We start from the raw sequence: 27,640 nt of genomic DNA, 5'->3' as shown, positions 1-27,640 counted from the left end.
CCTGGAGCCTCGTTAGGTTAAACACCCCCGTCAGACCAAGACAGGAAGCAGGGAAATGGACCGACCTGCTGGTGTTCACTGCCTTCCCTTTCCTTTCTCTGTTCCCTGGCAGAAGAATCGTGAGCGCTGAGCCCCCACTGGTCCTTAACCAGAGGGAAGCAGATGGGCTGGGAACCTCAGAGTGGAGCATCACACGTTGGATGGCCCGCTGCGTCTGCACTAACTCCTCTGCCATCACCACCCCACACCCGAAGCAAATCACTCAGAGACGTTTACCTCCCTCCTACCTATGCACCTATGTTCCTACCTAGATAGGTTTCCTTAAATCCAACGAGACACTAGTGTAATCGATGCACAGGTGACTGAGAAGGGCTCTAAGGGTCATTTCAGCCTGACCACTTCCCTCTTTGGATGAAGAAAGGACGGACTCACGAGTGTTTCTGGAGTACTCGAGGGGAGGGGGTTGCAGTGCAGACATGCATTTTGAGTACTGGTGGGAAGCGAGGACGTCAGGAACGGCAAAGGAGACAGAAGGGGACATGGGTCACAGCGCCCCGCCTTAGCGTCCCACAGCCGCTGCCCTTTGTCCCGTCTCCGTGACTCGTGGGTGGTGAGAGCAGGATGATCTGGTCCTGAAATACTGCGCTGTTACCAAGACAACTTCACTAGCCCATGTCGTAAGACGCTTCCTGAGCACCCGTGCACCGAGTCCACGGCCACCACGAGCGGAGGGCACGGGAGGCCCCCCACCGGCCCCAGGCGCTGGGCTCCTGCCCTTGCTCCCAAGCAGACTGGCTCCAGCCAGCGGGGGAGCTCCGAGGCTCCCTCTCCCGGCCTCCCTGGCCTCAGCTCAGCAACGCCCTGCTTCTTGGTGGCTGGGGAAGACCTCAGGGCTCCTGGAGAGCTCTCCTCACAGCTCCAGAGTTGGAGGCCCTGAACTGGCCGTCCCACCTCCCCCCGACGTCTCCCGAGTTGGGCTCAGCCCACCCGTGAAAGAGTAGAGGTCTGCCCAGCTTAATGGCCCTGTTTCGGGGGATGCATTCGCACACAGACCACTCACTCTAAAGACGGAATCTGGACTCTTTCCCAACTTTTAAAAATTTCCCCTTTCATCTGTCATAATCCCTTCCTCCACAACTCCATCCAGACCTTTAGTCAAATTAATGGGTTTCCCCTCTCAATCTTCTCTTGAATGAAATCTTATCAGCTTCATGGGAACTGAGATTTGTGTAACTGAACCGAATACAGTAAGTCCCTGACACACGAGGGGCTTGCTGGTGGCTCAGCGGTAAAGAATGCCTGCAATTCAGTAGATGTGGGTTTGATCCTTGGGTCGGGGAAGATGTCCTAAAGAAGGAAAGGGGCAACCCACTCCAGTATTCTTGCCTGGGAAATCCCATGCACAGAGGAGCCAAGGCAGGCTACAGCCCATGGGACTGCAAAAGAGTCGGACATGACTGAGCGACTACACCACCACCTACATGTGAACCTTCATGGTGCAGACTTTCAAAGCTCCAAATGTGGCTGACATGTTCAGTCGCGTGAGTTAGTTTACGTGTCTGGGGTACATTGTTGCACGCGAGCATTCTCTACAAGTGGTTATGCTTCTGTGTACCTTACTGTGAAGTACTGCATAGAGTACAGTAGTATAGTATCTTTATTTCAAGCCCAGGATGCCTGGAAGCAAGTGCAAAAGCAGTAGTGGACAGTCAATTGTGTTAGTTGGGTACCTAGGCTAACTTTCTTGGACTTACGTACAAATCAGGCTTACGCAAGTGCTCCTGAAATGGAATGTGGTCTTGGAACAGAACTCGTTCGTATGTAGGGGACTTGCTGTATTCCCAAATGATAACCTCTGAAATCTAACTATGACTTCATTTTGCCATCCATTCCCTTCAGACACCAACATTTCTCCAACAATGACATAGCTGGCAGTGCAGATGTGGCCAAACATCTGTGCCAGGTGACAGGCATGCACACTTGGGTAAGCCATTTCCTTCTCCAGAGGATCTTCCCAGACCAGGGATCAAACCTGTGTCTCCTGCATTGGCAGGTGGGTTCTTCACCACTGAGCCACGTGGGAGGTTGCTAAGCTCTCAGAACAGTCCTATTAATTAGGTCAGTGTTTGAGATGGTGCTGTTTGCAAAACAAAATGGGAAGGCCTCCCACTGAATTCTGTTACCAAAACAGTGGTGTAGCTGTTTCCTGTTTTAACCCTGGGCTTTGCACCTCAGCCACCCTCAACTTGCCACCACTAAGGATCCCTCATGAATCACCTCCCACAGCCTTCCTTGTCTTATGGAGGCCATATTTTTTTTTAAAAAACTGGTTTTTCATTTAAGGTAATCAAATCCAAACACCAGGAAATGCCCAAGTTACTGAATGGATTGTTGGCCTATCCAAAGCAGAAGCACCCACTGTACAGGTAGCTTGTAAAACCTTATGGTGGGTAAATGGGCAGTTTCCAACAGCCTTAAATTTTGTTTTTTATTGGAGAATAGTTGGTTTAAAATGTATTAGTTTTTGCTGTGCAGCAAAGTGAATTAGTTACACACACACATCTATCCACCATCCCTCTTTTATTAAAGATTCTTATCCCACATGGGTCATTACAGAGTACTGAGAAGAGTTCCCCGTGGTATACAGTAGATCCTTATTAGTTATCTATTTTATATACACTAATGGACTTTTGTCTGTTAGTTGCTCAGTTGCATCTAACTCTTTGCGACCCCATTGACTGTAGCCCATCAGGCTCCTCTGTCCATGGAATTCTCCAGGCAAGAATACTGGAGTGGGTTGTCATTCCCTTCTCCAGGGAATCTTCCTGACCAAGGGGCCCCTGCATTGCAGGCAGATTCCTTCTCATCTGAGCCACCATGGAAGCCGAACAGCTTTTTAAAAAGTATTAAAATATACCTTCCCGGATCCCCTGGGATTGGCCTGAAGCCTGCGAAGAACCAGGTCAAGGATTTCTTCCTCCAACTTTCTTAGGTCTAAGCCAATAAGATGGCCAGCAATCCTGCCACACCAGGCTGAGATCCCTCCGGGGCTGGTTCTATACCCTGGACCTGTCTTCACACTGGCTTGGCTCCGGACATACAGGTGGTGGGGTGGGGGCTTCTGCACCCACCCCTCCCAGGAGCTCCCCCACAGCCACACGGCGGTGCTCTCCATCACAGGCCTTTTAAAGTCATTTTATTGATAACAAGGACTTCCCTGGTGGCTCAACCAGTAAAAGAATCCACCTGCAATGCAGGAGACACAGAAGACACGGGTTTGATCCCTGAGTTGGGAAGATCCCTGGAGGAAAGGAATGGCTACCCACTCCAGTATTTTTGCCTGGGAAATCTCACGGACAGAGGAGCCTGGTGGGCTGCAGTTCCCAGTAAGAGAGCGCAGGCACAGTAGGGAAAACAGCCGCTCAGGGCTGGAAAGACCAAACATCTTGGCCCTGACCAAATTCTGCAAAGGTTAAGTCTGAAGAATGTACACTCAATGGGTGTCCTGACATTGTCCCCAGAAAATACATTTTATCGTTGGGTTGCTCCCCCAAAAAACTTCACACCTACAGAAACTGTCAAGTAGAAACAACATCTTATAAGTCCATTTCTTCAGGGCCTCAGAAAGCTTTACATACATTATCTCATTCAGTGCCTCGTCTCCGCTTAAGGAGGTGGAGGGCAGGGATTATCATCATTAAATGGCAGTTGTCAATGCCATTGTACTTGTGCTATGAATCAGTGATGATCTTAAGCTGAAACAAAACCTAACCGAACAACAAATGTGAAGAATTACACAGCTCGTGAAGTCTAAGTTAAGAAAAGTGACTACCAGGTAAGGAACAATATGTGGGCAGGCCAAACAGAAAATGAAATTTTCTGCTATTTCTTCCTGTGTTTATTTGAACTGATAACCACATGGGGATGTCTGTGAATGTTTTTCCTGTAGGAATACAGAGATATACATAAATATATAGATCTTTATATGTGAACCAAACTGTCATTATATACACAGTTCAATTCAGTCACTCAGTTGTATACGACTCTTTGCGACCCCATGGACTGCAGCATGCCAGGCTTTCCTGTCCATCACCAATTCCTGGGGCCTACTAACACCCACGTCCATCGGGTAGGTGATGCCATCCAACCATCTCATCCTCCGTCGTCCCCTTCTCCTACTGCCTTCAATCTTTCCCAGCATCATGGTCTTTTCAAATGAGTCACTTCTTTGCATCATGTGGCAAAAGGACTGGAGTTTCAGCTTCAGCATCAGTCCTTCAAATGAACATCCAGGACTGATCTCATCTCCTTGCAGTCCAAGGGACTCTCAAGAGTCTTCTCCAACACCACAGTTCAAAAGCACCAATTCTTTGGTGATCAGCTTTCTTTATAGTCCAACTCTCACATCCATACATGACCACTGGAAAAACCATAGCCTTGACTAGATGGATCTTTTCTGACAAAGTAGTCTCTGCATTTTAATATGCTGTCTAGGTTGGTAATAGGTTTTCTTTCAAGGAGCAAGTGTCTTTTAATTTCATGGCTGCAGTCACCAGCTGCAGTGATTTTGGAACTCCCCAAAATAAAGTTTCTCACTGTTTCCATTATTTCCCCATCTATTTGCCATGAAGTGATGGGACCAGATGCCATGATCTTAGTTTTCTGAATGTTGAGTTTTAAGCCAACTTTTTCACTTTCCTCTTTCACTTTCATCAAGAGGCTTTTTAGTTCTTCTTTGCTTTCTGCCATAAGGGTGGTGTCATTTGCATATCTGAAGTTATTGATATTTCTCCCAGCAATCTTGATTCCAGCTTGTGCTTCATCCAGCCCAGCATTTCTCATGATGTACCTTGCATATAAGTCAAATAAGCAGGGTGACAATATACAGCCTTGACACACTCCTTTCCTGATTTGGAACCAGTCTGTTGTTCCATGTCCAGTTGGAACTGTTGCTTCTTGACCTGCATACAGGTTTCTCAAGAGGGAGGTTAGGTGGTCTGGTGTTCCCATCTCTTTAATACAGAGATATACATAATATAGAGATATACATAATACATAAATACATAGCTCTCTATATATGAAACAAGCTATCATTATATACACATGGAATCACAAATCCACAGGCATCTTACTTTTTGGAGTGTTTGGGCAAAATAATTTTTTTGAATAAAACTCAACTCCTCTACCGGTATTTTTCTTTAACTCATTTGGGCATTAAATATCCAAGATCAATTTATTAAACACTAACTATACATAAGCACATTGGCTGGTTTTGTTTCTTAAAGATTTAGTTATAAACATCACAGTAGCTACTATAGATTTCTGGAACCTAGAATGGTGCCTGACCAACCATAAAAATTTAGTAAATATTTGTTGAATGAAGGCATGAATATTTTGTGTGTCCTCTGTGGCACAGGAGTTTGAGGACTCAAATCTCTTCATATGATCTTTTGCCCTTTTTTTTCCTAACCATTTTCAATAAAAGGTGCCCAAGGGGAAAAAAACACTTTGAGCACAACCTCGTCAGGCTTTGACTCAAACGGGATGGTTTAGGGGGAAATTTCCATGATAGGAAGAGATGGAGTTTGAGATATTTTTATGACAGAAATAACGATGATGATGATGATGATAAAATAATCACCACGGCTCTGAGAACAAAGACATTAAGTGCATATTAATAACCAGAAGAGGTGGTGGCAGAGTGAGCGAGTCCCTGGAAAAGCATCACAGTGGGCAAAGTGAATTCGGTCCCGGTGACAGCCACTGCTGCTCTGCCGGGAGAAACAAAGCCCCAGCACTGCTCTCTGAGAGGACACTGGGGCACAATGCTAGGGAGGGTTGTGTTCCAGGCCACCGGGGAGGGCTGCCCGCCCACACAGGGCCAGCCGGGAAGCGGGGCATTCACGCCATGCGGGCGAGCACATGTGGCCCAAGAGGGCACTTCATTTACAGCTTCCTCCTGGCGGATCAAGCCCATTGGTTTTTATCTCTCAGCTCTACGTGTCATTCCCGTCTGCCACGGCTAACGTGCAGCACTCTAAACAAATGTGCTCTTAGGGCAGTAACTCCTTAATATAAACTGCATTTAATAAAACTGGTAAGGACTCTTGGAAAGGAGGGAGGCAGTCTTGGAGAAAGTGGCTGGAAGAAATTTGCAATTAATATTCCAATTTCTCCTTGCCGTTCAAATTTAAGAGCTTTTTCAAAACTGTATTCGTCTCTGTTATTACATCCTTAATTAAATTAATTTATACGGTGAATGCTCTAACGATGCTGCTGGAGATTTTCAATCAAAAAGCCTTATTGCAAGAGACAATGTGTGTGAAGACCTTGAAAAAAGAGTGGCACTAGGCCTGGAGCAGGGGGATATTTGGCCCTGACACCTGATTATTGAAGGGGTTGTGGCAGTTTTCCTGGGCCTCCACTGAGGTCGTTACTTTATTTTTTAATTAAGCTAAATTAGGTCAGGGAAAACAAAATGAATCTCGAGAGCTGCCTTCACAGGGTTTTTCTCTCTGGGAAGCACCATGGCAGACAATGACATTTCTATTGAGCCATTCTACCAGTGAGATTGTGCCTGCCCGAAACCCTAAGCAAAGACAATACCTCTCAGCCTGATCGGCTGTATCATCAAAGGAGAGGCAATCAGGATTTGCCCAAGAACACAAATGGCTCAGCTATGGAAAAGGTCAGGCTCAGAAGTTAATTCCAAGGCCAGTGACTCATCCAGCGGCCCTTTCTGCACAGACATGGTCATAGACTCACTAGGGGCTTCAAGGGCATGTGCGTGGTCACTGTAAAGCTTTGCTGCCTGGCACACCAGAAGCACCCGATACTCATGAGTGGTTTGTTAACCTAACGAGCCTGTGTGCTCAGTTGTGTCTGACTCTTGGCGACCTTTTGGACGGTAGCCCGCCAGGCTCCTCTGTCCATGGGATTCCCCAGGCAAGAATATTGGAGTGGGTTGCCATTTCCTCCTCCAGGGGATCGTCCCTATCTGGGGATCGAACCAGTGTCTCCTGTGTCTCCTGCATTGCAGGCGGATTCTTTACCTGCTGGGCCATCAGGGAAGCTCTAACCTAAAGAAATGTTAGTAATAAATCATGCCCTGTGCCTAAGATTTTATCTCTTCCTTAAGTGTCAAACCACTGGTCTCTAGAGCAGAGTGTCACCAAACCAGGAGAAGGACCTCCCAACCCTGTGAAGCTCATTTCCTGCTCCCTATGCAGAGGTGCTGAATTTGCTCCCTTATCTTCTAAGTGTATTTCTAGGATTTATTTTGAGCATTTCAGAGGATGTAAGACCCAGTGTCTTTCTCAGTCACACAGTAAGAGACAGGCTTAAGAGATGTATCCGTGATGACTTTGCGCAGCTAAGTAATGCCCTGATGCTTCGCCTACACCTCACCAAGGAAAGGGTCTCTATAATCCATACATTACATAGGAGGAAGGGTGCATAAAAGACTTTTCAACTGCATAAAAGAATGGCCCATCAGCTTTTCTTTCTCTTCCATATGAACCAAGTTCTTTGTTTCTCTCAAGAATGAAAATTCCTCGACATTCACCAAGTTTGGTTGCATGATGAAAAGTTCCATATGACAAAACACATCAACTGCAAGAGAAAATTAAACAGGGGAAAAAAAAAAAAAAGGCAAACCAAACACCCAGCACTATTTGATCTTGTTTTAAATGGAAAGTTTTGGACACTTTAGAAAAAGAAAAAAAGACAGCAAGTGCCTTTTTAATGGATTTTATCTGCAGGAGAAATGATTACAACCAGAAAAGCTTTAAAGTGTCAGCTGGTGATGCATTTTTCTTTATCCTTTTTATTTTTATTCAGAAAGAAACTGAAGGCATATGGCAAAGTACATCATTAATTTCTTATTAATTTCATAATAGGAAGGCAACCAGTTAAAATAGTAGTGCTACAACTTTAAATTACTGAACTTGCTTGGTATTTAATGAGAGATTTAGCACAGCAGGGATTCTATTAAATTAAGTTGTGCCTTCACATCACAGTGGGAAAACAGGTGTATATTGGTTTAGAATTATGGAAATGTTGACTAATTCCAAGGCTTGTAATCAAACAGCAAGGCACCCTGTAATATTTTTTCCCCAAGAATATGCATTAATCTTTTATGTGTGGTCCCATTTCTTCCCGTCCACCAAAGCTCCCAGCTGATAGGAAACCACTTTCATGTTCTTGCTGGAGCTGTTAAGGGTGATGCTGATCAGATAAAGCAATACATAAATGCGAGATGTGGAACTCTGCTCCCATTCACCTAATTTGAAATGGCAGATGTAGCAACAGTGTGTGTGCTGTGAAGCCTCGGAGCTTACAAATCAGACCTGACTTCTCAGAATTTTCACTTAACCTGCCTCAAGTAATTGGGCAGAGGAAATTGAACCGGATGAAAAGAAAGCCGAAAACAATCCACAAACCGTATTTTCCAGCCTCAGAATTCTTGTCCTTAATAATGGGTTTCCAAAATCAGCAGCCCTGACTTCAGCACGCAGAAATTTTTAAAGCAAAAAAGAGACATGGGTAAAAAAAAATTTTTTTTTTTTTTTTAATACAGAAGATACTATTTGTTTGCTGAGAAAGAGGTCAGAGTAAGATGTCCGATGTCCCCAACAGAAGCAAGCTCATCAGTCATTTGTACAAGTTTCAGCGCAGCCCATTCGTTAACTCTGGGTTTTGAGGAGCATCTCTTCACGCATGAAAATGGCATGTTAGGAGCTGTGCTCCTTCCAGTGTAGGGGAAGAACTCAAATGAACCAAGCTTCACATTAATTTAAAATAGGATGAGATTTGGCACCGATAGACCCTAAATGCTATAATAACAATTCATCATCTCAAGTAATTTGTTTAAACACAAAGAAGGGATTTTGCACATTAATTACTGTAAAGTATTTCATTCTAAAAGAAGGAATACCAAGTGGTCTCCGGGTTGGATTAGGAGCCTGGGAAATAAAAATTATTTTTTTTTCCTACCATAGACAGTAAATATTTACCTTGGTTGATTCATTCAGTAATGTAACCTAACACTACAACCTCCCAGCACTTACACTGGAAAAATTCCATTTATACAGGGAATGAAGCTGAAACAATATTTAAAAAAATCATCAGGCAAAGCACTTAGACCCAGTAAAATCTTCCCTACTAAAAAAGTACCTAAGACGTTTCAGAGAGAAGTAGTTAAATTAAATTAGGAGGGAGAATTCTGGTATCACACTTGCTTTTCTGAATCCCACTCTATCTGATTTGCTCACACAAAAAGGGGAAAACCAAAGTGGAGTGGTTTGAGACCACAGTTCATAATTTACTTCTTTTTTGTTATTACCAAGTTAAATGTTTTGAAAACCTTTTACTGAGTATCTTGCCACTAAAATATATGATTTTCAATGGAGCTAAGGTGAATTAAACAAATGCTATCTTCTCTGAGGGTGACAGGGTATCAAATGACTTGTATACATAGGTTTGCATGACAGATAAATGATAAGATGTTACAATTATACCCTGAAAACATTAGGGACATCCTGTTATTTTTCTTTTACTCTTATCAAACCATGTTGCAATAAAATCATTAACATAGCACTGCTTACCAGAGGTTCTTCATTATCAGCAACACACATCATTCTGCCATTAAATAAACTCATCCCTGATATCTGAATCAACAGGGAAAATATCCCAACTAGCAGAGAAATTTACACCAGCATGCACTAGATAAAACGGTCACAAACCCCCAGAAATCATGTATTCTGATGCAGCAGCTACAGCCAACATTAGTTCATTTCTAGTGAATGGTACCAAATGTCCAATATGACTGGGAAGGAAATGGAAACAAAAAATTGTAAGCTTTGAATTTTCTGTTCTCTGTCGACATGAAGCCGCAAATTGGGCATTAAAACATTGACTTTGTTAACCACCACTGACTGTTTAGAAGCCATTAGGAGGTTGAATATTACGGCTGTGCAGAGTACATTTTGTCCTTTCAAAAGAAAAATCTAAGGACTAAATTTGAAGAGAGGCTCCTGGTGAGTAAAAGCTTTTCCTTTTCCATTTGCTCCTCTCGTGTGTTGCATGCATGTGTACGTGAGTTCTTTTTTTTCTCTTTACAATCGCTGCCCACCCAATCCTCTGTAGCAGCCACTGCGACCCAGTGGGGTCATTCTGATTTTCTGACCAGGGGACACACTCTCGGAGAGGTCTTTCTGTCAGCATTAATGCCAGCGCTTCTTGAAGGGCTGGCCAGCCGCTCTGGCTGCTGCAACGGGGACCGGGGGCCGGGTGAGGGGGTAGTCAGCACACCCGCCTCAAAAGCCCAAAGTCATTTCTGGCACTAAGAGCCCATCACTAGAACCGTCAGTTGAAAGGACCATTTTCAAGCAATAAAGTGATTTTGGTACAAAAGTAAACCGACTCACCCCAGGTAAAGTTTTAATATTGTGCAGTGCATTCTGGGCCTCAAGTGCAGCTTTTCTTGTATAAAATGTTACGAAACAACAACCTACAGAGAGAAATGAAAAGGTTTTAGAAATTTCTGTGAATGCTTTGCTTAGATATAATGGAGACTGGGGCGAACGAGTCAACTACTTAAAAGGATGCACAATTTAAAAATAAGGTGCGCGGCAACAGTAATAACAACAGCTCGAGCATTTTACCCAGCGCCTTTCATCCTAAATCATATTTATTAGCTTTTCCCCACGTTGGGGAATCAATTCATAACTGTGTACCAACTACCGGGAACCCGGGTCTTCAGGAACGGGGGTGGGAGGCCGTGGGTGAGTTGTTAATGGAACTTGTGGTGCAGTCACAGCATCAAGTGAAATGGTTAATCACAACCACAAGAGCAGACACTTATATTAACTATAATTGTCTTAAAGGACATCTCTAGAACATCACCCTTTTAAAATACTTGCTCAACTCCGAGGCTTAGACAACCGGGTGATAAGCTGCCTAGGAGCTGAGACCATGCCCTCTTCTTTCCTCCTTTCCAATTTCCACCGCAGCACATACTGCACAGTTCCACACACAAAACATGCAGTATTTGTTTGCTGAAATGAAAGACTCTATTTTAGCCAGTTGAGAAAGTGGGCTATATGTGGTGGGCAGATGCTGAAACAGATGTTTGCACTCTCTGTGCTGAGAATGAAACATGGCCGTGGGACATCAACCACTAATCTCTTGATTCCTCATTTCTAAGAGGTGATGGGAGTCCAGGCTGAAGGCTCCTCCAAGGGAGACCAGCCTATACTCTTCTCCAAACCACCTCCCCTCCACCAAAGAAAACAGTCTTGAAACCTCTCATTCCTTCTGTATTCTAAAGCAAGGCTCACCCCTTCTTCAACCTGTGCCCAAAGATGCTGGTTAACATGGTTAAGTCAGATGAAGACATTGGTTAATAATCTGTTAATTAGCATAGCGTTTCTTAGCACAACCAAGTGTTGATAAAAGGGATAAAAAACTTCGGAAATTAGAAGAAAAAGATGCTCCCTCTGACCTGCCTGTCTTGGATGAGTTGGGTTGAGAAAAAGAAGCAGAGAGATGCAGTCGCACTCAATTAGCTCTGATTCTTATCCTCATGCTTAGAGAGATGGGGACAGCCTTGAGAGGTCCTCAAATGCCAAGTACAGCAAGTGGCTAGAGAGAAATTCACGGCACTAAGGCATCGACTTGGGCTCTATTTAGAGGAACGATGTAAGACCATGGACAGAAAAAAGTGGCACATTTGGAGAGTAGGAAGTTGGCACCACAAACCATCAAAGGTTCCAAATCACACATTAGCAACTACTTTTCAAAACAAAAAACTCATTTGAACGAGTAGGAGAAGATGAAGTACTATACCACCCCTATAGCATTCTGAAATACATATAAGATGCTTCCCCCTTATTTGGAAAAAACAACAAAACTTGGAACCTTGTTGTCATATACTATTTCACTGGGGTCTACTGAGATTAAATATGCAAATCCTTCACCTTCTGGATAAAGGAGAGTATGATCCTAGCTTTTTGGCATTTAAAAACCTCCATGTCTCCAAGGATGGGAGACTCTTCAAGTGTTTAATTTGCATGATGGGAGGAGTATGAAAATTATGAAGGGTCTTTAAAAATCACAGATGGACAGAGTGGGCCTTTATATATGAGCTTTCCACTTCAGCTATTTGACTTCTTAGACCAGAGTGCATTTGGCCATACTGCCTAGTGGTAGATTATTTTTCCTAAACTGATCAAATTAATGTGTGATTTTCAGCTCCACTGGCATAACCTAAGCCCAGAAAAGCTATAGCAATTGCTTTAAATCAAGGAATGATTTTAAACAGCAAAGTCCAGTTCCAGCTTCTATTATCCATTGTAATCACTTAAGAGGAGGAAAAATACCAATTTTCTTCTATTAGACTTGATACAGAAAGAAAAACATGGAGAAAAAAATCATAAAGGAAAAGAACACATAAAAAAATAATGTATAACTGAATTGCTATGTAGTACAGTAAAAATTCCAAAGTCTTTGACTGTGTGGATCACAATAAACTGTTGAAAATTCTGAAAGAGATGGGAATACCAGACCACCTGACCTGCCTCCTGAGAAATCTGTATGCAGGTCAGGAAGCAGCAGTTAGAACTGGACATGGAACAACAGACTGGTTCAAATCGGGAAAGGAGTACGTCAAGGTTGTATATTATCACCCTGCTTATTTAACTTATATGAGGAGTACATCATGAGAAATGCTGGGCTGGAGGAAGCATAAGCTGGAATCAAGATTGCCGGGAGAAATATCAATAACCTCAGATATGCAGATGACACCACCCTTATGGCAGAAAGTGAAGAAGAACTAAAGAGCCTCTTGTTGAAAGTGAAAGAGGAGAGTGAAAAAGTTGGCTTAAAGCTCAACATTCAGAAAACTAAGATCATGGCATCCAGTCCAATCACTTCACGGCAAATAGAGGGGGAAACAGTGGAAACAGTGGCTGACTTTATTTTTCTGGGCTCTGAAATCACTGCAGATGGTGATTGCAGCCATGAAATTAAAAGACGCTTACTCCTTGGAGGGAAAGTTATGACCAACCTAGAAAGCATATTAAAAGGCAGAGACATTACTTTGCCAACAAAGGTCCGTCTAGTCAAGGCTATGATTTTTCCAGTGGTCATGTATAGATGTGAGAGTTGGACTATAAAGAAAGCTGAGCACTGAAGAACTGATGCTTTTGAACTGTGGTGTTGGAGAAGACTCTTGAGAGTCCCTTGGACTGCAAGGAGATCCAACCAGTCCATCCTAAGGGAAATCAGTTCTGGATGTTCATTTGAAGGACTGATGTTGAAGCTGAAACTCCAATATTTTGGCCACCTGATGCAAAGAGCTGACTAATTTGAAAAGACCCTGATGCTGGGAAAGATTGAGGGCAGGAGGAGAAGGGGACAACACAGGATGAGATGGTTGGATGGCATCACCGACTCAATGGACATGGGTTTGGGTGGACTCCGGGAGTTGGTGATAAACAGGGAGACCTGGCATGCTGTGGTTCATGGGGTTGCAGAGTCAGACATGATTGAGTGACTGAACTGACAGTAAAAATTAACACAACATTGTAAATCACCTATATTTCAATAAAACTGAAAAGAAAAACAGAAAAAGACATCATCTCTGTCTTCTAAAAGCTTCTAACAAACAGACTCTCAGGAAGTTCTCCTTTCTCTATTTTGGGCTTGTGGGCTTGGCTTCTGGATAAGCAAGCAATGGGGATGCTCTGAACTTTGACTTCAAAACTGAAGCCTCAGAAAGGGGCAGAATCTGATGCTTTTAAGCAGGTAGATTTTAGGGGTGTGATAGTTAAAAGAGAGAAGCTTTCAGATGCAGTAGAAGTCACAGAGCAGCTTGCTTGCCTGGAAAGAAGGCAATTAAGGAAGAATTTCCTAAGCAGAAGGAAAACAAATGCTAGTCCAGCCAAGTTCAGAGGTAAGACGAAAAGCCAAGGTCAACCTAAAAGAACAGTGGAATGACAAGGGAGCTGAAAACGGTGACCGACATACACAGTAAGACAAAAGCAACGAGGAACAAAGACGTAAACTGAGGAAGACTTGTTATGGGGCCACCCCGGGCCCGACGCAGGGGGTCTCAGGAATAGAGTGGTCTCCACTCTTGCCTTAAACACCCAAACAAAATTCCAACCACTTTCCATGGCCTGGAAGTCCACTAGGAAGGTGTAGTTCACCTGCTATTGAAGCATTAAAACACTACCCTTGAGGAAGGTGATATTTAATTGTTTCTAGCTATTTACACCTTAGTATGAATTTGGCAACTCCAAGTGCTTCAGTCTTGAACAAGGTTACTGGTGAACAGACAGTGGTTTTTGTGTTTGTTTTGCTTTGACAAAGTTTGAAACTGATGTCTGAGCAGCATGGGATGGGGGTGAGGAGTGGCAAGAAAGCAGAGAGGAGTCTAAGGAGCGAATCTAGAGTTCAAATCTCGAATTCTCTCCAATTTCATGCAGGCTCCACACTGCCTGTGCATCTGAGAGGATGACCTCAGGGATCTGCCATGACAGACCTCTCTGTGAACGGTGCAAGCCGCTTAACTCTTCTACTGGGTTAGCCAACAAGTCGGTTTGGGTTTTTCTGTAACATCTTAGGGAAAAACCCAAATGAACTTTTTGGTCAACCCAATACTTTAGTCCCACTGAAACAAAGACTCTGGCAGAACATGCCCCCCAAAGCTCTAGTTCTAGCTGTAATACAAAGAAGAGTATCCTGGACACCACGGGTGACACGTCTCCCATTCACTGCTCGCTGACTCCCAACCCGACAGCTCATCCCTGGGCCCCAAGCACTTAAGACCTTTGAAAGAGGCAGCCTGTCCCCATGTGGGCATGGCCCCCGTGGCTTGGTGATTTAGAGCTCGTGCTGAATTTCTGCCCCAGTGTGTAGCCTCAGCTGGATGCCTTCACGCAATGAACAACTTGCACCAATGTGGGGGCTCTGGGGGAAATCTCACCCCAAGACTCTTCCTTTGGTTTTGTACTTTCAGTTCCTGAATGCCTTGGTGGAAAACACCTTCCTCTATACCTCAGTTACTTATGCTGCATCACCTTGAAATCAATGCACAAAAACCAGGACTGCCTACCACTACTTCCTCCCTGAAAAAAAAAAACCCTATCTGGACACATAGCCAAAAGGTTTCATTCAGAATAAATTTAACAGTCAAAACTATTCCTTCCCTTCTTGGGCTAAAAAATGTCTTGCACTTCACTCCACATGCATACTAATTGATTTAATAAAAATAGCATTTGATTAAGTTATCAGAAAATCTGCGGTAGAAATAGAGAACTCCCAATTTCAATATTCATCTTTGAGGCAGCCATTTGTGGTTTTCCCCCGATGGGACTTGAGTCTGGATGCTTCCAGAATAAGAATGTGTTTCAGAGACTCTTGCTTCTCTGAGTGCTCTCCTAGCTAAACAACCAGACTTTTCTAGCAACCAGTCACTTGATATGCTCATTAAAATCTTAAGATTCATTGACCTGGGGAAATCATTTCAACACAGGAAGGGAGAAATATCGTTAGTATCTGCCCTGAGGTGGTGGTGATCACCATGGCAAAAGGTCGGGGGGAAGACTCCAGGTCCTAGAAAACTCATGGCGGTGTAACAGGGTGGGAATTTTCTTTCCTGCCCACCCCAACTGGATGGACAGCTGCTAAGGGAGCCACGTGGCATGTGGACTTGCCCGTGCCAGCTGTAACTCAGGTGTGAAGTTCACTGGATTCGTCTGCAGGTCAGCTGTAACACCAGATGGCCCTGCAGTCTGATTCCGGGACAGACCTTTTTCCTCTACCAGGTTCTGCTTCCAACATCCTTGAAGGCGGGTGGTTAAACACCGACCACAGCCCTGGGCGCCCTTCAGCGGTCAGCAGCTGCGCTGTGCGCCCGAGGGGACCACCCTTCCCGCGTCAGCATCTCTCCTGGCACCTGCCCACAAGTGCAGAGCAAGGCTTGCTCTGCATCACAGAGGGGAGGTGACCTGCCAGGGAACTCGGGGATGGGCAGGGGCGGAGGCTTCAGCCAGGCTCAGCCCTCCTGTCTCTGCTCTGGGCAGCTTCGCATTTCTCTGCTCTGCCTGTCTGACCCAGTCTCGTAAGCACTCACACTTTATGATTCTTGCCACCTTTATCCTCTAGCTCCGGAGTTTCTGCCAGTGGCAGCAGCCGGCTTAGAAAAGGTAAACCTGTTGTCCCACGCCCAGGTGATTTCAAGGCATCCCACTTTCCAAGAATTTCAACAATTCATTGTGTTAATAAGAGCTCTGGATTCTGGAGTAAAAAATTAAAAAATTCCATCTTTTACAGGTCTATTTATTGGCCCTACCCCCTAACTCTGCACTGAAAGTGGAAAAGTGAAAGTTGCTCAGTCTTGTCCAACTCTTTGTAACCGCATAGACTATACAGTCCATGGAATTCTCCAGGCCAGAATACTAGAGTGGGCAGACTTTCCCTTCTCCAGCGGATCTTCCCAACCCAGGGATTGAACCCAGCCCAGGGATTGAACCCAGGTCTCCCACATGGCAGGCGAATTCTTTACCAGCTGAGCTACAAGGGAAGCCCTTACTCCTCACTGCTGCTGCTGCTAAGTCGCTTCAGTCGTGTCCGACTCTTCGAGACCCCATGGACTGTAGCCCACGAGGCTCCTCTGCCCATGGGATTTTCCAGGCAAGAGTACTGGAGTGGGTTGCCATTGCCTTCTCTGTACTCCTCACCAGGACACTTTAAATTCACAGGTGAAATGGGTTTGGGGGTAAAACCTGAGAGGTGACCCCAGAACCAAGTACTGGTGTTTCCAGTTTGTAGACAGTCCACCAGTGACGACTCCTCACCGACCCTCACGTGCTGCTGGGTCTCTACATACCGCTGGGGGGTCACATGAGAGCTCACTGGCCATTCCTGTCTCCCGTGAATTCATTTTGCGGCTCAACTGTGAGTACCTGGCTAACCCCTCAGATGGCCACTTAAGCCAGATCCATTTGGATGGGAAAGAAGGTCCAGACAGAAAGGTCCTGGGGTGAAAGCGACCAGCGTGAGGCCTCGCTGCAGGCATCTCTGGATGATCAGGAGGCGGCCAGGGGGTGCTGGGCCCCGCGGGAATGAGTCGGGGTGGGGCTGGGAGCTTTAGAGGGCCCCAATTCCCAGCGGTCGGCAGGTTCAGCAATGTGGCTACATATGCTCAGCTTGTTAAAGCCGTGTGTCATCATATCATAACGGTGAGGTATGATTAGACCATCTCGCACCACAAGTTGGGAATGGTAATTCCCAGAGACGCCATGAGCCACGTACTCCAGATAGGGATGTTGGTGTCTGACTGACTGCCTCTCCTCACAAACAATTTCTGCTGCCATTAAAGGTTCCCTCAGGTATTCTGCCAGCTTCACTGCTGAATAACCCGAGACACGGTGATGAGGTTTTTGCTGTTTCCAAAGATAAAGCCTCAGATGAGATGGGCCAATGGTATCCATACACACACACACGCATACGCACACAGACACATACATACACATACACACACCGCAGTAGTGTATTTAAAGCCATCAAGAAGACACTCAACTTTACTGAAAGACTTTAATTTTAAATGATCAAGTAGACTTATCCTCAAAGAAACCATCTGGATTATCACCAATCTTTTCAAAATCACAGCTGTTTATCTTGGGAAGCTTGACTTGGAGACTTGGTAAAAATATGCTCAGGGGAAAAAAAAATGCACTGCTTATGTAGAGATAATCAGTCTATATCACGGCCTGTCCAGAGCCAAACAGCACTGAATTCACATTCTTCTGTGTGGAGGGCTGTGTAGACACTGCCCGAGAGAATGATCCTGAGATCGGATTTTTAAATTAGTTCTGCCCTGAAGAAAACTGACCCCACGCTTGTTAAGGAAACTTTCTCTGAGGCTACCAAATTGGGGAGGAAGGAAACTGAGGTCTGATGCTCTGAAGACACCATTTTACTAAAAGGCAGTTTCCTTCAAGTAAATTAGCTCTAAAACATGGACAAGGTAGTCTTTTACTCTGTGTGTTTGTTTTAAAGTATCCAGGTATAGAGATGGGAAGTCAGTGAGTTGGATGGTTTGCAATTATTCAAAGAGTCACTTGTCAGCTGTAGGGTAGAAATTTCAGATCACACGCCAACAGCTCAAGACTCTCAGTGACCCAGGAAGCTGGTCACTCCCCACGATTCTCCTCGAGCCACCAGCCTGGACAGACGATAAATTCTCCTTGAAAGGCTGTTTCCATAAACACGAGGAACGGCCTTTTAGGAACATCCCAGGCCTGCTGATAATTCTTCACTAATATCTTAATATGGGAAATCCTGGGATGTTTTCTGAAATACAAACAGTAACTTGAGGATGGAGGTGAGTAGGTGTGGCCACGCTGGTAAATAAATAAAGAGTGCGGAGCTTCCGGTTCTGTGCAAGTGGACATCTGACCCTCCAAGTCAGCTCCATCCCCAGTGTAAAAGAGGGGGTCACCCACATCCTTAAGGTCATTCTGCATCTCAGTCCAGAAACCTCCATCACGGTCCAAACTCACGCAAATAAACACCTGAAAACGACCACAGAAAGATCACGTGCAGACTGAACCTTATACTTATTTAAAAAAAAAAAAAAAGGGGGGGGGACTAGTCCTGGCAGACAGATTCAACTCAAGCTATATTTGAATTCAAGACGGCAACAGAGTCATCATGTAGTGAATTGAAAATTCCCTTCAAGTCTGCCTTTGAATTCTAACAGGCCGACAGATCAAGAGACCGAGGCCCTGCAAGGCTAAATTAGTGAACCCTCTATGGTGTTTTGTTTTTTTTTTTCTTTCTGTGAATGAAGCTCTCTTTTGTCTACACATTTGCAAGCCAAGCAGGCGCCTCCTTTACACAACTGAATTGCTTACTGGGATCTTAGCTTCTTGGCGAGTCAGTTGCCAGGTTAAGTCAGAAGAGGACAGGCTCCTCCTCCTGTCATTGGTTTTCTCCCTCCATCTCAGCGACTTATGTAGAGAATTTCATGCTTCTTTCAAAGTCCAAAGGTTTTCAGACTTTGTGGGGGCATCCTGTGATCTAATGAAGCTCTCTCAGCCATGGGCCTTAACCCTCCCAAGACGCTTGACTTTCAGTTTATACAAAGCAGTTAAAGGCTCAAAAACCCCATAAAAAATCCCCTGAATTAAAATTTTAAAGTCAACGTAGCTTTGACCTTAAAGAAAGTAGTTTTCCAGTGGTCTGGCAGGTAGCCCTCAGCATCATGAGGAAAAGGACAATGACGAAACCCCATTCTTCCAGAAGACACGGGCACTTCAGGAGGCCAACTGGTCCCTGGGAAGTGCAGAGGGCGCGCCTTCCTCAGCCAAAATCCACCCACCAGGCACTGCAGGGTAAAAACCACACCCAATGCACTGTTATTAACTTAGGGCCCCCACGGCCCTTGGTCTTTATTCTTTCTACTTTGTCCTCCAAACATGCTTGATTTACGTGCAAGATGGGGCACGTAATGCTACTGAGGTCACAGCAGTATTTAAAATTCAGTGCCCTGGAACCCTCCTCCACTGTTGGTGGAAATGTAAGCTGGTGTAGCCAGCATGGAAAACAGTATGGAGGTTCCTTAAAAAACTAAGAGTAAAGTTATCATATGGTCCATCTATCTCACCCCTGGGCATGTACCTGGAAAACACTGGAAACTCTAATTCAAAACGATACATGAACTCCAATGTTCACAGCAGCACTGGTTACAGTGGCCAAGCCATGGACGTAACCTGTGTCCATCAAAGATGAATGAATGAAGAAGACGCGGTACATACACACAGTGGAATACTACTCAGCCGTAAGAAAGAATGAAATGTAGCCATGTGCAGCAACATGCGTGGACCTAAAGATGATCATACTGAGTGAAGTTAAGTCAGACAAAGACAAATATTACATGACACCATTTATGTGTGAACTCTAAAAAATAATGGAAATGAATTTATTTACAAAAACAGAAATAGACTCACAGACAGAGAAAACAAATTGATGGTTACCAAAGGGGAAAGGTGTAGGGGAGATATAAATTAGGAGTATAGGACTAACAGATACACACCAATACAGACTTAAACACACATATAATAGATAAAGAGGATCTACTGTATAGTATAGGGAACTACATCCAACATCTTGCATTAATAACCTATAATGGAAAAGAATCTGAAAAAGAATCTATGAACTCTGTCAGTCTATCTACCTGTCTGTCCATCCCATCCATCCATCCATCACCCACCGCATGATCTATGCATCTATATATGTATCTGTCTATCCGGATCACTTTGCTGTATACCTGAAACTAACAAAGTACTGTATAGCTCAATAAAAGAATTACAAAATCAGTCCTCTGGCTGGTATACACATTTATGTATTTCAGAGTATGATTTCCTCAAGGTGGCTCATCTGAACTGCTGCACCAAGGTGGCTGTAATAACATCAACTAAGATACAAAGGAAAAGAATTTTAAAGAGAGCAAAGCAGAAATTCCTTATGGGAAGCACCTGCAAGAAGATCAAAGAGTTTTGTATCCTATTTTCTTTTTTTTTTGCTTTAAACGCAAAAGTAAGAAAAATAAAACTAGAGGAAGTCAGTGCATCATCTTTCTGATTCCAAGGAATCACAGAATTTTACAGCTATTAATAGTTAACTCGAGTCACCCAACTCTCTAGCTCCCTTCCATCTCAGGTGAGCCAACTGCCCACAATCACGCAGGAGGCTCAGAACAAAGCCTAAGTCACCCACATCATTAGTGGTAGACAACAGCCTTCAAAGCCAATGCCGTCACAGGGGCACCCTCCACGAAGCAGTCCTGGTAGGTTCCGCTTTCCTCTGAAAGATCCCAGAACTGCTTCAGCCTCCTCCCATGTCACCGAAAATGTCTTTTGATACCTGAAATCTCTCTTGTTTTAAACTAGTGGTCTCCTAGGACAAGCCACTGTCTCCCCTCTCTATCTAAAAGTGAGACTCCAGAGCAAGAATAACGGCTCCCCCCAACACAAATGTCACATCCTGCAGAAGTCAACTTTTAGTGAAACTGTGTCCAATTAGCTCAGTTTTATAGAATTTGACATAACAGGCACCCTGATGTAAAGAGTGATGCCATCTGGCCACCACCTAGGGAGCAGAGACGGAGCCATCATTCTGCTTTCAGGACTTGAATTACGTGGACACCACTGTCTGGCTCACCAACTGCAATCCCAGGGAATCCCCTGGGAATTTCTCTGACACAGCAAGAGCTGTGCCTGTGACTCGTGGCTGCCTGGGGCAGGGATCTAACGTTCCCTCCAAGAACCCTGGCTCCTGTACCCAGCAGGAGGACTCCGAGACAGTACATCAGAGCCAACTTTTCAACCAAGGAGACACTGATGATCTCACCAGGCTGCGTGCAACCCCCACCCTGAGAGTCTGCACCTGACACCTGGGGCCACACTCACTTAACTGGCCACAGGATCAAGGCTACACCAGCCTCCCTCAGCTGGGGGACTTTTCTTGGAGGAACCATCTGCTGAGTCCCCCATGGCTCTGTTAAGTCAGGCAGCCTTTCTAAATCTTCTGCCAGGAAAATGGAGGTTTTTTGTTTGTTTGTTTTTTTAATCTAGGTTAAATCTAGCACATTTTTAAGCCTCTTGGGAAAGCAAGGAGGGATGTGCCTGGCTCTGCACATACTGCAACCATTCCTCACCCATTATGATGTAAAGCCCAACAACTGCAGGACACATGGAAAAGATACCAAGGGCAAAACTGAGATCTGCTGTTTCTGCCTTCCCCAGGCCTCTGAAATAAACCACTGAGGTTAAAGCATTTCAGTGTCATAGCTGTAAACGTATCTGGAGAACTTTAATGTCACCCCTTTTCCTGGATGGGACAATCACTGCAAATCGTGTTCCTTAAAGGCTTGCATTCTGCTCTAAGCATCGGGGGGTGAGTTTATGGTGACCTGCGTCTTTGTCAGGCTTCCCAGGTGGTGCTAGTGGTAAAGAATCCACCTGCCAATGCAGGAGATGTAAGACACACAGGTTCAACCCCTGAGTCGGGAAGATCCCCTAGAGGAGGAAATGACAACCCACTCCAGTATTCTTGCCTGGAGAATTCCACGGACAGAGGAACCTGGAGGGCTACAGTCCATGGGGTTGCAAAGAGTCAGACACAACTGAGTGTGTACACACACGTGTTTGTCCAGGAGCCGTGGGGACAGAATGGAGAAAGCAAGCAGTCTCCTTTGTTAAGAAATACAAGAGAATAAGCAACCTGTGAATTTGATTAATTTGTGTTTTTTAAATGTTAATTCTAGAGTGTGGAAGTGGCCTATGTATTCTTCCCTCAAGATAAGAAAAATAACTTTAGGATGAACATGACAAGACAACAAGAAGGCCATATAGTGGTCCAGCCCCAATTCCTGGGCTGGTCAGTCCCTTACAAGTCTGGGTGGCTGAGAGGGTCCCAGGGGGCCATGGCAACAAATGCTTCTTCTCCAAGGGGCCAGAGGACGGAGCAAGGCCTCAGGCTCAGTTAACCAAGATACCCTCGCATCGATTAATCTGGAAGGTGTTCCAGGGTTAAGTGTGGTAGGAGGTAGTTCCATCTTGAATCCAATTAAAAAAAGGATTTTAGTTTCAAAAGTACTGAGGGACCTCATTAAAAAGTTTTTAATATAAGGTTATTGGGTACATACATTCTCTTGGGGACAGGACGGCATTATAATTAGTCTGGTTGTGATGAGAGTAGGTTACAATCACATCCATCTTCCTGTGATTCCCAGTTCAGCACACTAGGCCATACGATGCAGGCCCGACCACTGTCTTAAGTCTCAATTTCATGATCCTGCTTGGATGGTGGGGCAACCTGTATCTGCCAAGGGCTCTACACATATTGAGCCCTTATGTCACCTGGAATAAAATACAGTTCGGCACTTATTAGCAGCATCACTGATGAAAACTTATGGCCCTGTTTTAGGTGGGGCTGGCTCTTAGAAGAGCTTTTTAATCCAGAGGAGAAGCAAGGTACTTTTTCTCTTATGGAGGGGGTGAGGGAAGTCATATTGACTTCCTCATTCTGGTCTTTGGGGGTCATGTTGACTTAGGGAAAGATCTGACCTTACTTCAGATTTTCTTCCTGTGGTAGATGGCTCCGGAGAGCTGATATTTATTGGCCACTGTAACCGCTTAGCCCACTCCCACAATAACGAAGGCATCTTTCATGTGCATGCAGATCAGGGAGGGAGACATTTTTATGAATTGCCTGGGGCAGTGGAAATCATATACGCAATGCACTTTTGTAGCCAACTGTATAAATTGATGTTCTACCAATAACAAGCAAGCAGCCCTGATCCCAGAGTTCTCAGGGCAGAGACTACGACAGGTTCCAAAAGTGGCTCTGGATACTCCCCTTCGCTCTGCTCATAGAGCTTCGCTGAGTAACAAAATCATCCTTTACCAGCGCTTCAGACAGACTGGGGGTTGAACACATTTCTCTAAGTCTCTTTTCTTTACTTATAAAATGGCCTGAGTAACAGCAGCTCTGTCCCAGGGTTATTATATTAAAAAAGGTAATTTATGAAAATGTATATATAACACAGATCCTGGTATATACAACTGATGTGGTTAAATAAATGTCAGAGATGACTGCCCACTGTAAATTGGTTATGTTCCACCATAGAGCCCCTGGCCCACACGGACCCTGTGCAGGTTTCCCACGAGGCAGATGAGGGACACTCAGCATCGCCCTGATGATTTAATACGCACCCCCCAACCCTGAGGCACAGAAAGCAGCATTCCCACACCAGCCATGCCGACACGTGGCTCTCCACCAGCCTCCAGATGGAAGGGGAGCAAGCCAGCCTCTTTGGTAAGTGGTGACCCCACACCCTGTAACAAGGCTTGGAATTGATTTTGTTGTCTTGCTTTCTGGAGTAATTACTTGGAACTGGCCAAGAGCACCCATTTGCATGGCCCTTGAGGAACCTGGACATCTATTTACATGGCTTCTGAGCAAGTCGATCCATTTTAATAGAATCATTTTGAGGACTTTTCCTATACAGGGTACCAAAGAATTTCCTCCAATGCTATGGTTGGCGGTGCTCCCCCAAGAGGCAAAAATTCCCTAAGACAGTGAGCTTTTAGAAACGAGCCCCCTGGCTGTCTAATGAGCACGCCTGGGTTTCCTTCCTTAAAAAGGAGCCAAAGCACAGACCTGCCCTTTCTCTGTATTTTACAACAACAAGGGAGGGAAAATAATAAGAAAAAAAAAAGAAGCAGTGACACTGGGCTCTGCAGGAAGAAGTGGGGTTCTAAACGTCACAGTCAGGAGAGCAGAGAGGGGGACCATGTCAGGAGGACTGCAGGTACATTAGGTACCCCCTGAGAAAAGGGGTTCCCGGCGGCGGGATTTCATTTTGAGAGTCACCATCACACAATGGTGAAACACAAGAAAAAAGAAAATCACTGCCTGCTTGATGAACCGCTGTCTCCTACAGTGGTTCAGCTGTTACTTACATCTGCCATCTAAGGACCATCTTGAAGGGCAAGGAGCCACGTCTGAAGGCTCCCTGGTCCCCTTCACAAGGCTCAACAGGAAGTTGGGCTTGTAGGTGCTTCTGAAATACTGATGGATCGGCTGTCCTCAGGGCCTTTCCCCGTCTGCTCACCCCACAGCCATACGGTTACTTTCAGACGTCATCTGCCAGGAGTCTTTCTGATACAGGCTACTGGTGATTAAAGACGGTCCATGCGGTACTCCTGAATCCATTTTCTGACAAATGACCCTGTATACCTGGCCAGTTTCTGATCTAAGATGGGTCTGATGGTCAGGTGAAACAGATTTCACTGGGTTCGTTTAGCAAGTTCATGTATACACAATACTAAGCTCCAAACTGGGCACTCAGAAAACACAAAGGAACAGTCTCAGCTTGCTTTCTTCCTTCTGCTTCCTGATAACATTCTGGGGGTACCGTGAGGGCTTCTTCCACACCTAGAGTAATCAAGAATTCATCATCCAAGTAGGGACACTCTGGAAAGTGGAAGGGGAGCTGTCAGTTATTATTCTGGGACAACAGATGAAAATCGGGCTGCTGCAGACAAACCCTAAGCACCCTCTCCACCAGGCTGTCTCCCAACTCTGCCCCTTCTCCTTCAAGCTGCATCCTTATGACTTGAAGCTCAGATCTGTATTAAAACAAAATTCCCTTAGAAGAAACAACACTGCGATCTATTAAACCAATCTCTGAATACAAGCTTTGATAAGAGTTTATGCTGTGAGAATGTCGTGATTGGGGCGTGAATTAAGTGTCATGGAAAATACACGGTGACCAGGGGAAAGAAACTTCACTTATGTTGTAATTTTGACAAGGGTTGGTCCAGATCTGACTGTGATCCAGTTTAAGTCCTGGACTGGAGAGCAGAAAGGGGTCTTAGGAATCATCTAAGTCCCTACTGCCAGCACCGGGTCTGGCAAAAGAAACCGGGGCACAGAGAGAAAGTATTTGGATTGGCACAGCCTGAATCCCAATCTCACTCTTGACAAAGACCTAGAGATGATCATACCAAGTGAAGTAAGGCAGACAAAAACAAATGCATGTATTATATTACTTATATGTGGACTCTAAAATATGATACAAATGAACTTATTTACAAAATAGAAACAGATTCACAGACATAGAAAGCAAAGGACTAACTACCAAAGGGGAAAGGTGGGGAAGAGGGATAAATTAGGAGTTTGGGATTAACAGATACATACTATTACATACAAAATAGATGAGCAACAAGGACCTGTTATATAGCACAGGGAGCTATGCTCAGTATTTTGTAGTAACCTATAATGGAAGAAGAATCTGAAAGTGTGTGTGTGTGTGTGTGTGTGTGTGTGTGTGTATAACTGAATCACTTTGCTATACACCTGAAACCAACGCAACGCTGTAAGTCAACTCTACTTCAATAAGAGTGTTATGAAAAGAAAAAAAAGACCATCATGCTTCCTTATTGCTCTAAATCTCAACCTAGATAAATACTGAGCATGGCTTTCCATTTGTCAGGAAATTAAATAAGTATAACTGATGATGGATACAAGAAAAATATAATACACGGTTCCTGGACTTGATGTGTTTAATATTTAGCTACAGAGTTAACTGCTCATTCCTGAGCAGGTAGAGAGAAGATTCATCTTCTTTGCCAGAGAATCTCTCCCTAGAAAACCTCAGAGGGAAAAGTGAAATATTGCCTTGATTTCAAGATGATGGAAAACTCTACATACTGCACGCTGATCAGCAGCCACTGGGCTTCACTCAAGAACAACACACCAGCTACTTGCCTTCCCCATGCTGCATGGATGCTGAAGCAATATTTGATCTAAGAACTTTCATTTTTCTCAATCACTGCCCAATGATACTTATTCTTCTTTTAAACCTTTAGAAAAAGGAGAAAGGAAATAATACCCCGCAGGCTCCCATTCCAGTCTCCGATGACTGGATGAAGACGAATTTCCAAGTCTTTAGTCCCTTTTGAACGGAAGGGCTTCTGCTCATCTGGATTTCAGACAAACACAAATGATATTTAAGATGGGGGTGGGAAGAAAGGCAGGTTGTGAAACACTCTGCAAGGAGCTAAAAGGCTCTAGGCAACAAAGATCACTGTACAGAGAAGCCTCTCCTCCCTAATCGTGCAGATAACAAATGATAATAACACTGCTTTGTAGTTATAAGAGAGATGTTCTTCCACCACTAAGGGTCTCATAGTCAGCTCTCAATTTTATTGTATCATGACCAGATCAATAACTCAAGCGATCTGAAACAGTGGCTGTCACAAATATCTTTTCATTATTGTCCTGGAATACTTTTTATGTTAGTGAGAGGACAAGTTGTTGTCTTTCAGTTGCTAAGTTTGACTCTCTGCGACTCCATGGACTGCAGCATGCCAGGCTCCTCTGTCCTTCACTATCTCCAGGAGTTTGCTCAGATTCATGTCCATTGAATCGGTGATGCTATCTAACACCTCATCCTCTGTCGCTCCCTTCTCCTCTTGCCCCCCATCCTTCCCAGCATCAGGGTCTTTTCCAGTGGGCTGGCTCTTCGTGTTGGTGGCCAAAGTATTGGAGCTTCAGCATCAGTCCTTCCAATGAATATTCAGGGCTGATCTCCTTTAGGATGGACTGGTTTGATCTCCCTGCAGTCCAAGGGACTCTCAAGAGTCTTCTCCAGCACCACAATTTGAAAGGACAAGCTACCTTCCTGGATATAACTGTCTTAGGCTAATCTTACAGTTGGTTTCAACTTGCCAAAAGGGACATGATCCACATCAGTGCTGCGGAGCGTGAAGAAGGCAGTTTAGGGTTCAAATGCACCATGGAAAGTACTCAGTGGAACTCCCCACACCTGTGGCATTCTCCTGGAACATTCAGAAGGCTGAGTGGAGCAGGTTTCCAGCCTTCATTTCTGGACTGAGGTCACTGATAAATAATTCAACCACTACCTGTCAAATATATTTATACTTTTAATTTCCATGATGGCAGGTTTCTATAAAGGATTCAACATTATCACAAGAGGGGCAAAATCCTAGGAGTTCTTTCCTTGTCAATCTTACACACTGAATTATGTGTTAAAGACCTG

The 27,640-nt window shown here is 44.6% G+C and overlaps 1 protein-coding gene across 15 annotated transcripts in view; it reads right to left on the bottom strand.

Moving 5' to 3' along the window:
• CELF2 (CUGBP Elav-like family member 2) overlaps positions 1-27,640 on the bottom strand; it is a 548,143-nt gene that overhangs the window by 94,645 nt on the left and 425,858 nt on the right. For all 15 annotated transcript variants that reach the window (XM_043883963.1, XM_043883962.1, XM_043883955.1 and 12 more), the window contains one exon: positions 10,428-10,510. In XM_043883963.1, coding sequence (XP_043739898.1) covers positions 10,428-10,510 — 83 coding nt within the window. The remainder of the gene's footprint in view (positions 1-10,427; positions 10,511-27,640) is intronic.

The sequence above is a fragment of the Cervus elaphus genome, chromosome 23, assembly GCF_910594005.1.
Source record: "Cervus elaphus chromosome 23, mCerEla1.1, whole genome shotgun sequence".
Taxonomy (NCBI): Eukaryota; Metazoa; Chordata; class Mammalia; order Artiodactyla; family Cervidae; genus Cervus; species Cervus elaphus.
Note: the sequence above shows the minus strand (reverse complement) of the source record. Positions and strands in the feature narration are given on the sequence as shown.